At 37.5% G+C, this 13,513-nt stretch overlaps 1 protein-coding gene across 2 annotated transcripts in view; it reads right to left on the bottom strand.

The window, feature by feature from the left end:
- Window positions 1–5,580: 5,580 nt before the first annotated feature.
- LOC309499518 (uncharacterized protein) overlaps window positions 5,581–13,513 on the bottom strand; it is a 52,928-nt gene continuing 44,995 nt past the window's right edge. For both annotated transcript variants that reach the window (XM_082170789.1, XM_082170790.1), the window contains 4 exons: window positions 11,417–11,551; window positions 7,188–7,271; window positions 6,811–6,909; window positions 5,581–5,771 (listed from right to left, as the gene is read on the bottom strand). In XM_082170789.1, the coding sequence (XP_082026915.1) occupies window positions 5,596–5,771; window positions 6,811–6,909; window positions 7,188–7,271; window positions 11,417–11,551 (494 nt within the window). In that variant the 3' untranslated portion in view covers window positions 5,581–5,595. The remainder of the gene's footprint in view (window positions 5,772–6,810; window positions 6,910–7,187; window positions 7,272–11,416; window positions 11,552–13,513) is intronic.

Raw genomic sequence — 13,513 nt, 5'->3', positions numbered from 1 at the left:
GTCTTTTTTTTTTTATCCTTTTCCGCAACTAAACTATGGCGAGTTAGAGAACCTTTAAAGAATTATACAGGGCTTTATGACACCTCAACCACCCCCAAAGAACCACTGAAGAACCACATTTTTTTTAATAAGAAATAATTTGAACAATATTTTGTAGAATAAGGTTTTCCATCATTCATTGATAGAAGTTGAATAAAAACATGACAGTAACACACAATATTCATACACAACACACCATCATGTTTCACACACATTTGTTCTTGATTGAGGAAAACAACATTATAGTGAACTACATGAGTAAAGTTCGTAAACAAACTTTAAAATTGGCTTGAAAAAGCATTGTCTGAAAGTTTCAAATAACTTTGACAAGCTTAAAGTTTTGAATTGAATGGGTTTAGCATGATTTACCACGTTACTAGCATGATTTACCACATTGTTAGCACGTTTTAAACATGATTTAACAGGAATTCCCATGTAGCTAACATGATTTAACATGTTTTAACATGGTGTTAACATTATTAGCATGATGCTATCTTGTTTTATCGTGTTGCTAGCATTATTTAGCATGAATTACCATGTTGCAAGCCTGATTTAGCATTAATTACCATGTAGCTAACATGATTTAACATGCTGTTGGCATTAATTATCATTGTGTTAACATGTTTTAGCATGGTGTTAGTATAAATTTAGTATAATGCTATCATGTTTTATCGTGTAGCTAGCATGATTTAACATTGAAATTACCATGTTACTAGCATGATTTAAGAAGCTGTTAACATGAATTACCATTTTGTTAACATGTTTTAACATGTTGTTTAATGTGAATTACCATGTTGCTAGCATGGTTTTGCATTAACCCTCTGAGGTCTGAGCTGTTTTCTGGGCTCTGGAGGTGTTCTGACATGCTCTGACATTTGTGCTTATTTCTGTTACTTGTGACATTGTCATGGCTAAAGTCTGATTACACTGTATTTTAGCACAAACTCTGCTACAATAATATATCAGCAGCATGTATGTAAAAGTTTGTAGTTTTGAGATAATGACATTTATGCGTGGTTTGTGAAAATACCAAAAAAAAATTCTCACTGAAATAAGGCCATGAAACCCATACTGATTATTTCTTCACAAGACTTTTGAAAAATTGTATCACATAGCCTAGAATATTTGCTCCAAAACTATGTGAAAATCACCCTGACTGCTCATTCAGATAAGACAATATATTGATTTAAAATTTCTAAGACGTGTTTTTGTGTGAGAAAGCCATATGCGAAGAGGCGTGATCATCTAATGAATATGTAAGCCTTCAACACCTGAGAAAGACAAAGGACACTCCCCTAACTGCCCTATTAGGAGCGATCAGGCCCTGTCATTCAGAGCAACCTTGCACAAAGAATGAGGAGATTTAAAAAAGAATGGCTTTTAGATTGTTTGGATTTATTTACAACACAACACAATCCAAAAAATACAAATGACAAAAGAGCACAATTGAAAACAATGATCCAAAGACAGAGACCCTTTGTGCCATTCCTAAAAACATTGAACATACCTTTAATTTCCAAGGTGTTTGATTTTCACTTTACCATGTTCATGTACAGAGACTCATGTGAATGTTGAAGTCAGCAGGACTCAGTTGCATCTGGTCCCTGAAAGAAAAAAAAAAAAAAGTGAACATACTGGTATCAAGAGAAACTAGGCCTGCACGATTTTTGGGAATACATTTTAGATTTTTCGGGTTAAAATTGCTTTTTAAAATTCACAGAATACACACACACACACACACACACACACACACACACACACACACAACACCACACACAAATGTTTCCAACAATATATAATATAATGAACACCATGTTTGTTGTGCCTTGTAGGCATAAGCTATCTGCAGCACTGCATAAAATAATTATAACAAACCTATAGCAGCCTATAAAATCTTCCAAAAGATTTCAGTAACAATGCTAGAGAAAAATATATTGATTATCTTATGTTACTTCAAATGTTTCCATTCGTTATGATGATATGAAATGAGATAATAGTAAAAACATAAAGCCTAATGTTTGGTGCATTTTTTCCTTTCAAACGCAATCGCGCTCCAAAATATGATACATTCAAACCCACAGGCGCGCTCCAAAATATGATACATTTCAAACGCGATCGCGCTCCAAAATATTAAACATTATGGTTATACATATCTATGCTTGAGCAGATATCCACAAACAGTATTTAACAGTAAAACACGGGTCTATATAGTATAATATTCACCATATATCTAGCAACAGTTCAACTGCAATGTGAAGTTTATGCAACAATACCATAAACTAATAAGTAAGAATTTCTTACCTTACATCTTTCTTGTCTTCAAATCGCGTTCTTCTTCTTCTGATGTAAATCCAATGTAAGCTCAGACGTGTCTTCCAAACTCGACGAAAAGCAGAGACTTGTGAAGTTTTTTGGTGTTTTGTGTTTGAGGTAACGAGGGCGTTCGCGTTCCATGTGGAGATTTGCATGTGAATCTCTTTTGCGCGAGTGGGCGTGGCCGAATTAAAAGTAATTAGCAAGCGTTTGAGATACTGGACATCCTGTTGGGTTTTATACAAATTACTTAAACAGAGAATATTTGTTTTTCAGTTTGAATCCGATCATTTAAAAGTACACACTTAAATGTGTATAAAGGTGTATGGCTCATAAATGTGTGAGAAGTATTCGCTGAGTTTTGTTTCAGTTTATAGACGTGCTCAAGAAAAAAAAGTTCACCGCAACGGAGAGGCAGAACGCACACCCTGTTTATTTTCTTTATTTTACAAAAGCACAATGTTTTGATTTGATTGTAAGTGGACACATACAAAAGTAGAAAATATCACAGATTCTTTTTTTATATTTCTTTTTTTCTGTATAACCATAAATGACGGAGTAATTTAAGTTTATTGTACTACAATGTGAAGAAAATCCAGCAAAACGCGGGGGCGCGTTTGCCGACCTCAGAGGGTTAACATGTTTTAGCATGTTGATAACATGATTTAGCATGATGCTATCATGGATTAGCATTTTGCTATCATGAACTAGCATTTTGCTAACATGTTTTTAAAATGTTGTTAGCATGAATTACAAAGTTGTTAGCATTAATTACCATGAATTACAAAGTTGTTAGCATTAATTACCATGTAGCTAACATGATTTGACATTCTGTTACCATGAATTAACATTGTGTTAGTATGATTTAGCATGATGCTATAATGTTTTTATCATGTTGCTAGCATGAATTACCATGTTGTTAACATGAATTAAGGTGCTGTTAACACAAAAAATCGCTGCAAAAGATGCTTTCCAAAACCTACGAGAAAACCTGTTGGAAAGCATCTTTTGCAGCGATTTTTGTGTGAGCATATCAGTGAACCACCCCTGACCACTCGGTGAGTTTCACGTCTTTGTAAACGAAAGTTTAATGCGTTTTAGGAAGGATTGTTCCAGTGCACCTATGCAACCATTGTGGAGGTGGGGGGGTGCTACCACAGAAACCGAAAATTCTCGGGACAGCAGCATTTGTCCAAATTTCAATCTTAACCATTGTATTTCATCAGAAACGATCTGAAAACGGGGCTTTAAGTGTAAAATACCGAACTTGTCCTTTAAACATGTTGCTAGCATGCTTTAAACATTAATTACCATGTAGCTAACATGACAGATACATAGTGGATGAAGCTTCTATTGGAGTTCATGTATTAAAGTTTTTGACCCCCTCAATGAAAGCGTATTAAAGTTTTGACGCCGAATGGGACTTTTATGATTTTAATGAAAACTGTAAGTCGGATCAGTTATAAAAGATAATAGTGAGTCAGAACAGTTGAAGGTCTGAGAGAGTTTGGTGTTTGTAGCTTTAAAGCTCTAGGAGGAGATGCTGTCTAAACTCAGGCTCAGAAGAAGAGGAAGTTTAAATAGTAGATCAGTAAGTTAAGTAAGTTTGATCAAGCAAACTTAAATATCAGCAGGAGATCATAAACACACACGAGGAACAGGATTTCATGAAGATCATTACGACATAATTAAAGCTGTGCTGAGATGGTAAACGCTGAATAACTCTGTAAAACATCTGAGGCTGACAGAAGTTTACCGTAATATACGTCTGCAGCGTTTCAGGATTTATAGATTTAACTTAAAGTCCATGTAAAGGCAATTCTAAAAAAAAAAATCTAAACACATTAGAAATGTTAGAAATGTTTTGCTAAAACATATTACAAAGACTGTGAACTGTGAAGTACTGAAATGTGGAGTTAGACCGTTTAAACAGTTTTTCACCATTGCTGTGTTCCGGATTTTTTTGGGCGGGGCTAAAACGGGGGCTCGATGACGCACTGAAGCCCCTGAGCTCCTGGACACGCCCCCTACTTGATGACGCACTGGAGCCCCTGACGCTGTCCCCTCCCCTAACAATATATAAATATAGCACATTCATTTCACATCAATTTGCCGATTCGCGAGTTACTGTCAGTACTGTTAGTTACTAGCCTACCATAGATATCATATAAAGGCTTTATATGATATCTATGGTTACTACAGCCTACAGTTTGCTAGCTAGCTATGCCTCATCACGGAAATGCATATAACCTGGATGCGATCACGTACAAAACAGATCATTTTAAATTTACGAAAAAACTAACGTATCACATCAACAAGAGGTGGATTCATTTTGTGAAGAGCCACCTTGATGGAGAGCTGAGGATCACCGCCAAAAACCTGCCTCTGTAGTGATCATTTTACACGGGATAGTTTTATAAACTTTAGTCGAAAACAACTGGGATTCACTGATAATCCGCTGTTACTGCGGCCGAGCCGGACTATCTCTCGCCTCGGCCTTCATCCTCCCGTCGCGCCGACAACTGGTGCCATCGTTGGCAGTGCGTGCCCACCAATGAGTGTAAGTTGCCTTGTGTGCTTATGTTATAATTATAGTAGGTAGTCCAGGCTCGAACATGTATGGCTTTGTAAAAACAATTAAGCTGCTAGGAGCATCCATTCCGGCTGTAGCGGTGACAGACAGTTGAGTGTGGCGACGGCAGCTTTCCCGCGAGTGGGCGTGGTTTCAGCGCAGCCAGTGGACACGCCCCCAGCGTTTGAGAGCAGAGACTCCTGCTCATTTTTTCAAGATTTTGATAGCTTATTTTATGTACTTGCCGGCTTTTTTTTTCATTCAAATTTGGCTGGGTGACTAATAACACATTTTTCTGTGGTGTGACAAACTCAGAACACATACTTAATTTTGACTTTACAGGGACTTTAAATTTACAGTAAAAACATGTATTTCATTAACTGGTGTAATGTTATGAAGTACTAAAATACCATAAAAGCACAGGTGATGGTGAGAAAGTTCAAAGTTCATGATGAGATTAGTACTAATATAGAAGCTGTACTGTGTCATTCACACACACACACACACTAAACATCTTCATAGACACACACACGACACTGAAATAATGCAGTGAACATTAACAACATAAGATGCAACATAAAGTCCTAATGTACAGAACGAATAAGAAAATAAACAGTTTCTCCCTGTATATAGTAAGTTACAGTCTTTTAGTGTTAAAATGAGGATAGTTTTCAGTGTAGAGACTCGATCTCTCCAGAAGAGAAGAACAGAAGAGAGTGAGGAGAATAAACGAGAGCAGAGATGATGATTAATATTAATACTGTACCATGATCAAATGAGCGTGTGAAGTCTATCACTGTCCAGAGTGACTGAAGAAACACGATCACACAGACCCATCCGACACGATCTGAACATCAACACACACATCAGAACATCACTGACAGTGTTCATCAACACACACACACACACACACACACACACACACACACACACACACACACACACACACACACACACACACACACACACACACATCAGATCATCACTGACAGTGTTCATCAACACACACACACACACACACACACACACACACACACACATCAGATCATCACTGACAGTGTTCATCAACACACACACACATCAGATCATCACTGACAGTGTTCATCAACACACACACACACACACACACACACACACACACACACATCAGATCATCACTGACAGTGTTCATCAACACACACACACACATCAGATCATCACTGACAGTGTTCATCAACACACACACACACACACACACACACACACACACACACACACACACACACACACACACACACACACACATCAGATCATCACTGACAGTGTTCATCAACACACACACACACACACCACACACCAGATCATCACTGACAGTGTTCATCAACACACACACACACACACACACACACACACACACACACACACACACACACACACACACACACACACACACACACACACACACACACACACACACACACACACACACACACACACACACACACACACACACACACCATCTCTGACAGTGTTCATCAACACACACACACACACACACACACACACACACACACACACACACACACACACACCGGACATCAACACACACACACACACACACACACACACACACACACACACACACACACACACACACACACACACACACACACACACACACACACACACACACACACACACACACACACACACACACACACACATCAGATCATCACTGACAGTGTTCATCAACACACACACACACACACACACACACACACACACACACACACACACACACACACACACACACACACACACACACACACATTTAACTTTAGCACACTTCAGCATAAAGCTAAGATATAGCAGAGATGTTTCAGAAATATAAATTAATATAATCATACCCTTCTCATTCTCCAGAGCTGTGATGTAGAAATACACCATTACTGCATTGACCAATAACATGAGCATTAAATACACTGATCTCCTGACCGAAGGGGAACCTGGAAAACATGATTAATATTAGTGTAGAAACTGCATATCTGTGGTTGACACTGACTGAATAAAACATCAAGACCATACATGATTAAACATTATATATAAAACAGTTCATAAATGTTCAAAACGACTGAACAGATTATTCTCATTAAACCCTCCTCTCAAAATCTGTAAAGATAAGACATTCATAATGACACAAGCGCTTATGAATTATATATTGATCAGATTATGATGTTATGTGTGTTTATATGAGGGATCAGATCATAATTCATCAGACACTTACAGCCCATTTGTTCCCCACATATATCATCCCAGTCATATCTTGTCACTGTGAGAAACACTGGTAACACTGCAATAATGATGAATCCTGGAAACAGAAGAGATTATATTAATACAGAGATTATATATATATATATACTTACACACAAACTGCATATTGTAATTTGAATAAATAAAACTACTAACAAAAAAATAACATATTGAAAGGTCTGCTGCTGGAGACTTGCCATTGGCTGTTGTATTTTAATAATTAATGAGGTAGGTCTTTGCAAGGTTTGGGTGCTGTTTTGGGATGTTTTAACAGTCATTTATGAATATAGTTATATTTCAAGTTACGTTCTGTGTAATAATGCGTTGAATAATTAATTTTCTGAATCATTTCTGAAGATAATGTGTTATGCATTTCTAGTGTAACCGTTGTATAGATTACTGTTCCTGTGAGCTAAGTTCTTCTGAAACATTATTGAGACAGGGGTAGCTGCATCTTGGAGTAATGTCTTTTTAATAGTTTTAAAAATAGGCCAGTGAGCGTTGTGGATCTTCTGGGGAAGGGTTTAAGTGACAATCAGATATATAGGGCTGTTTTAACCTTTTTGGAGGTTACAGGTCTATTTTACAGGATATAGAAATATAGGGTCTGAGGGTGAGATGTATGGTGCCTCTGCCTGCCTTAAAGGTTGAGGAGCCCAGTGTGGAAGTAGGAGGAGCTGAACACGCAGCGTCAGCTGAAGCCTGGGCTCTGATCCTTTGGGGTGGGTGGGGTATCCACCCCCCCTTCATTTATTTTATTTTTATTTTTTATTTTTTTTAAGGAAGGAAAGGAAAAGGAAGGGGAAAGGATGGAAAAGGAAAGAGGAAAGGGGAAAGAAAGAAAAGAAAAGAAAACAATACAGATTCATCACCCAGGTGGATAAAATATTCAGTAGGTGGCGGTAATGCTCCTATGGAGTGAACGGCCAGACAACTAAAAGAAGAAGAAGAAGCTTGGAGTAATGGGCGTGGCAAGAGGTAGGGGCGTGGCAAGAGGTAGGGGCGTGGCAACAGGTAGGGGCGTGGCAACAGGTAGGGGCGTGGCAACAGGTAGGGGCGTGGCAACAGGTAGGGGCGTGGTAAGAGGTAGGGGCGTGGCAACAGGTAGGGGCGTGGCAACAGGTAGGGGCGTGGCAACAGGTAGGGGCGTGGCAAGAGGTAGGGGCGTGGTAAGAGGTAGGGGCGTGGTAAGAGGTAGGGGCGTGGCAACAGGTAGGGGCGTGGCAAGAGGTAGGGCGTGGTAAGAGGTAGGGGCGTGGCAACAGGTAGGGGCGTGGCAACAGGTAGGGGCGTGGCAACAGGTAGGGGCGTGGCAAGAGGTAGGGGCGTTGTTAATAAGGTTCTGACTTTATCTTGTGTTTGTGTTATTCTAAGTTATTATCTAGTTTACTGTAGTGTCACTTTCTATTTTACATGTGCCCAGCAACAGTTAGACCAATCAGCAATCCCCCTTTTTTTTCTCCACCAATCAGAGAGTCTCCACTAGCGCAACCCTGAACTGTTGTCAGTATGCATGTAACTTTCATCGGAGACACTCGCTCCATTCCCGATCCGATATATCTAGGGGGAAATATCTTTATTCTTCAGTTCTTCAGTTATTCTTCAGGGATTCAGTGGATCCTGAAGACTCCCTGCACTGACGCTGTACCCTCACCTTCAGTTTCAACTCCTTGGATTTTACAAGACTTTCCTTGCTCCTTATTTTTAATAAACATTAAACTTCCCAGTGTTGGTCTTTGTGAAAAAGTTCAGATGCACCCAAGTATGATAAGTGCACAATATAGCATAAAATGTTTAGTTCTATTTAGACTGCTCCTCCTGCTGACTCGAGCATATTTACTCCTCTGTGTCGGACACTACAAGAACAACATGGAGGATATGACAGACAACATGCTTGACGTGCAGTTTATTAGACATTTATAGACATTATTAGACATTTATAAAATCCCATTGTGCTAAATCAATGCTATATATGTGTGTGTGTGTGTGTGTGTGTGTGTAATTGACAAATAAACCTTTAAAAATAGTTTTTTAAAAATCTCAAAATCTTTTCAAAACTGATGTTTTATTAATTTTTATTTATTTTATTTGTTTTATTTATTTATATTTTTGAGTCATTAACTTTGACTTTTTGAAATTTAAACAAGTTTCAGTTGTAAACATTTCTAAGTGTTTAAATTCAACTGACATGGAAAGTGTACCAACCTACCCATACTTGAAAGCAGTTTTTACCAGTATTAGAGAGATCTACAACTCTTTTCACTCATCATTAAGGCTCCTCTGAACGATGCATTATCATGTACTGTATACTGTAATTACCATAATGAAATAACCATGTTTGCAGTTGTGCCACCCTGACATGCAAATTTCGGGACAAAAGTTTTTCAATTATCTCAACAACTTTAAAACTACTGAAATGTATTAACTTTGTTTATATGAAAGGTTCAAATGATGCCATAGAATTTCATTTTTTATTCTTAAGTCACCATTTGAGTTTTTAGACTGTTCATTTGTGCGGACAGTTGCTACTATAGTATGAATCAGTGAAGGAATGAGTTTTGACTTAGAACACAAGCCTTTGATGACAAAAATGACAACTGAATAAATGTTTTTGGGATAAAATGGTGTTTGTTTTGCTTAATTGATTAATGTCACTTAAAAGAAGTTTATTAAACCGTTTTTATTTCATTTTATAATTATATGGTGAGTGTTTGATCAAACACGCATATGTATGCCTTTATACAGCAAAAACATTTGCTGTACCATTATTATAAAAATAACATTACTTTTAGTTTGTATGTACTTTAAATGAAAGTACAAAACTAGTATGACTTTAATAGTGTCAGGAGACATTTTTATCTTTAAAATAATAATTTAATTTGTTTTTTAATGATTTAAAAAAAAAGTTGCGGTGGTGATGACGTCATGTAACCCGCGCCATAAATTTGAGAATGTATTCTCAATATCATTATTGCTATTTTCACAGTGAAAGAAATGTATTTGGTCTTGTATAATTGTTTGTTGGCCAAAAGTGATTAAGTTTATGACTTATGGTTTATGCGGATCAGGAAGTAAAGTCCAATTGTAAAGACCTTACAGCACACCCCATTCCTGGCTTTCCGACCTTATGGCACGCCCATTGCTCCAGCCTGCAGTTACCTCTACTTGACATTTTTGTCAAAGAGTGCAAATGATCCCAATCGCAGATATTTAATATGGAACGTTTAAAGTAAGTTAGTATTATAGGCATATGTCACGAAAAAATTGAAAACAAGGAAGTACGTCTTTTAGTAGGGATATGGCTCTTCCGGTTAGCTTTTTATAATGGCGGAGTCCGATAGATACCGCTGGACCAAATCTCTCCGCAACCTGACTGAAGTCACATATGACGATGTGGTTCGGATGGTAAATGAAAACTCTCAAGTGGAAAAGCGTGAAAGCTGAGTTATGGCTGTCTAAGTCCTGCCACAGAGCAACCCGGTACACTAAGAGTGTGTGTGTGTGTGTGTGTTCAACTCAGAGGAAGAGTGTGTGTGTGTGTGTGTGTGTGTGTGTGTGTGTGTGTGTGTGTTCAACATGGAGGAAGAGTGTGTGAGTGTGTGTGTGTGTGTGTGTGTGTGTGTGTGTTCAACATGGAGGAAGTGTGTGTGTGTGTGTGTGTGTGTGTGTGTGTGTGTGTGTGTGTGTGTGTGTGTGTGTGTGTGTGTGTGTGTGTGTGTCACAACATGACAGAAGTTATTAATGCTCTTTCATATTTTTTTACGTTTAATTTCCTCTTATCTGTAAATGAATAATATCTGTATTCTTTAATGAAATCTATTATAAATCATTGTCCAGTTCACAGAGTTTTAACATTAATAGAGAACATGAATATCGTGTGAATTTTACACATTACTTTATTGTAGAAATCAAATGAACTTGTTTGAAATAAATGCTGCATTTTAAAGATACTTTAATATTTTAAAGTTATGTTATGAAAAACCCTTTTCTTTTTCTTCTTTCATCCTCAAACAAACTGTAATTAATAAATCAGATCAATATAATGTAATAGTGAGTGTGAATGAAGCATTAATATCTCAGATTCATCTGGAATATTTCCACAGATTTCTCTTGATTTGATGTTAATACTGTTGAAGAAAGAGTAATGTTTTCTTGCACTGTCACTCATAAATGAATATGAATAGTTGATGAATGTAAACTGACCTCCTCTAGTGGAGCCGAAGCTGAAGAACAGGAGGATGAACTGCAGTGTAGGAAGAATATCAAAGCTTATACCAGCCAGAACACCGACTATATCATCGATCCGTTCACTGATCTTCCCAGTTAATCTAGCCAACACTGTAGAAGACAAACAACAATTAATAAATCATCCAAATGTCTGATCTGTGCATTAATGTCATGATAATCAATAAGTACAGAAGTAAACTCACTTCACTAATTCATCATTTAATCTGGACAGACAATCTTCACACAATCATTCAAAACTATATAAACTCATAAATATCATATATATATATATATATATATATATATATATATATACTCAAAACATCTTAAACACAGGAGGAAAAACTCACTACACTGTATCAAAACCACGTAATATTACACACATTAACAGCATTATGTGGAGATTATAGAACATGTTGGCTATAATAGATGTGTGAGTAAGAGTCTCCATAATACATCTCTGCAATTATACACTGTAATTAATAAAACACTGTAATTAATAAAACACTGTAATTAATAAAACACTGTAATCAATAAAACACTGTAATCAATAAAACACTGTAATTAAAACACTGTAATCAATAAAACACTGTAATCAATAAAACACTGTAATCAATAAAACACTGTAATCACGAGTGCTTTTGTTGAGATGATGAACACTTACTCGTCCTTAAACAACATTATTAGTTATTGTAATGTTGAATTAAGCTTCTGATAGTTAATATTATTTTTACAGAATCTGTTGCAGGAATTTGATTCCCTCAAAAACTGTAAATCCACTGATCAATAATAATAATAATAACAATAATAATAATAATATATAGTGAGATAAGTGGATCTGATCTCTCTGTTTTTACTGCATTTCATATCAAATGTAAGTGTGTAATTGCTTTAGATGATTATGACAATCATGAATAATGACGAGCATCATAATCACCTTTATAACCAGAACAATGCTGAACGTGTGTCTTCAGAAATATTAATATACAGTATGTGTGTTTCTCTATGGACGACTGAACTGATGATGTCTGGCATTTATGATCAGAGGTCAGAGACTATATACATAAATAAATGATTGACACATTAAAAAGAAAAGAAAAGAGATTGAAATGAGGGATTAGTTGAGCTGTGACATCACTAATTCTGGTTCTGTGTGTGTGTGTCTGTGTCTGTGTCTGTGTCAGTGTGTGTGTGTGTGTCTGTGTCTGTGTGTGTCTGTGTCTGTGTCTGTGTCAGTGTGTGTGTGTGTGTCTGTGTCTGTGTCTGTGTCTGTGTCAGTGTGTGTGTGTGTGTGTGTGTGTCTGTGTCTGTGTGTGTCTGTGTCTGTGTCTGTGTCTGTGTCTGTGTCAGTGTGTGTGTGTGTGTGTCTGTGTCTGTGTGTGTCTGTGTCTGTGTCTGTGTGTGTCTGTGTCTGTGTGTGTCTGTGTCTGTGTCTGTGTCTGTGTCTGTGTGTGTCTGTGTCTGTGTCTGTGTCTGTGTCAGTGTGTGTGTGTGTGTCTGTGTCTGTGTGTGTCTGTGTCTGTGTCTGTGTCAGTGTGTGTGTCTGTGTCTGTGTGTGTCTGTGTCTGTGTGTGTCTGTGTCTGTGTCTGTGTCTGTGTCTGTGTGTGTCTGTGTCTGTGTCTGTGTCTGTGTGTGTCTGTGTCTGTGTCTGTGTCTGTGTCTGTGTCTGTGTCAGTGTGTGTGTGTGTGTGTGTGTGTGTGTGTGTGTGTGTGTTATCTCAAACTTGACAGGTGTCTCGCTACGGGCACGAGTAAGTGCAGTGCTAAGTTTGACGTTGTTTGGATTAGAAATGCTAAAGATATGGGCAAATATATATGGTAGAAGAAGCACACACTGGCTTTTGTGTCTCTAGCCGCTCGATCGGTGATCAAAGTGATCTATTAAACTAGAGAAAGTAAAACATCTTTTTCTTATAGTTTAGTAGCCTACTATTCTTTTTGAAAACATTTTCCCCCATTTTGTGTACTTATCTTGATTCATTTGTTGTTACCAGGATGAAATGAAATGAAAAGAAATGAAATGAAATGCACTTGCTTGTCCTCGATGGGTAAATTTGTGTTGGACTCGACGT

Source organism: Leuciscus leuciscus (genome assembly GCF_965113295.1).
Source record: "Leuciscus leuciscus genome assembly, chromosome: 1".
In the NCBI taxonomy this organism is placed as follows: Eukaryota; Metazoa; Chordata; class Actinopteri; order Cypriniformes; family Leuciscidae; genus Leuciscus; species Leuciscus leuciscus.
Note: the sequence above shows the minus strand (reverse complement) of the source record. Positions and strands in the feature narration are given on the sequence as shown.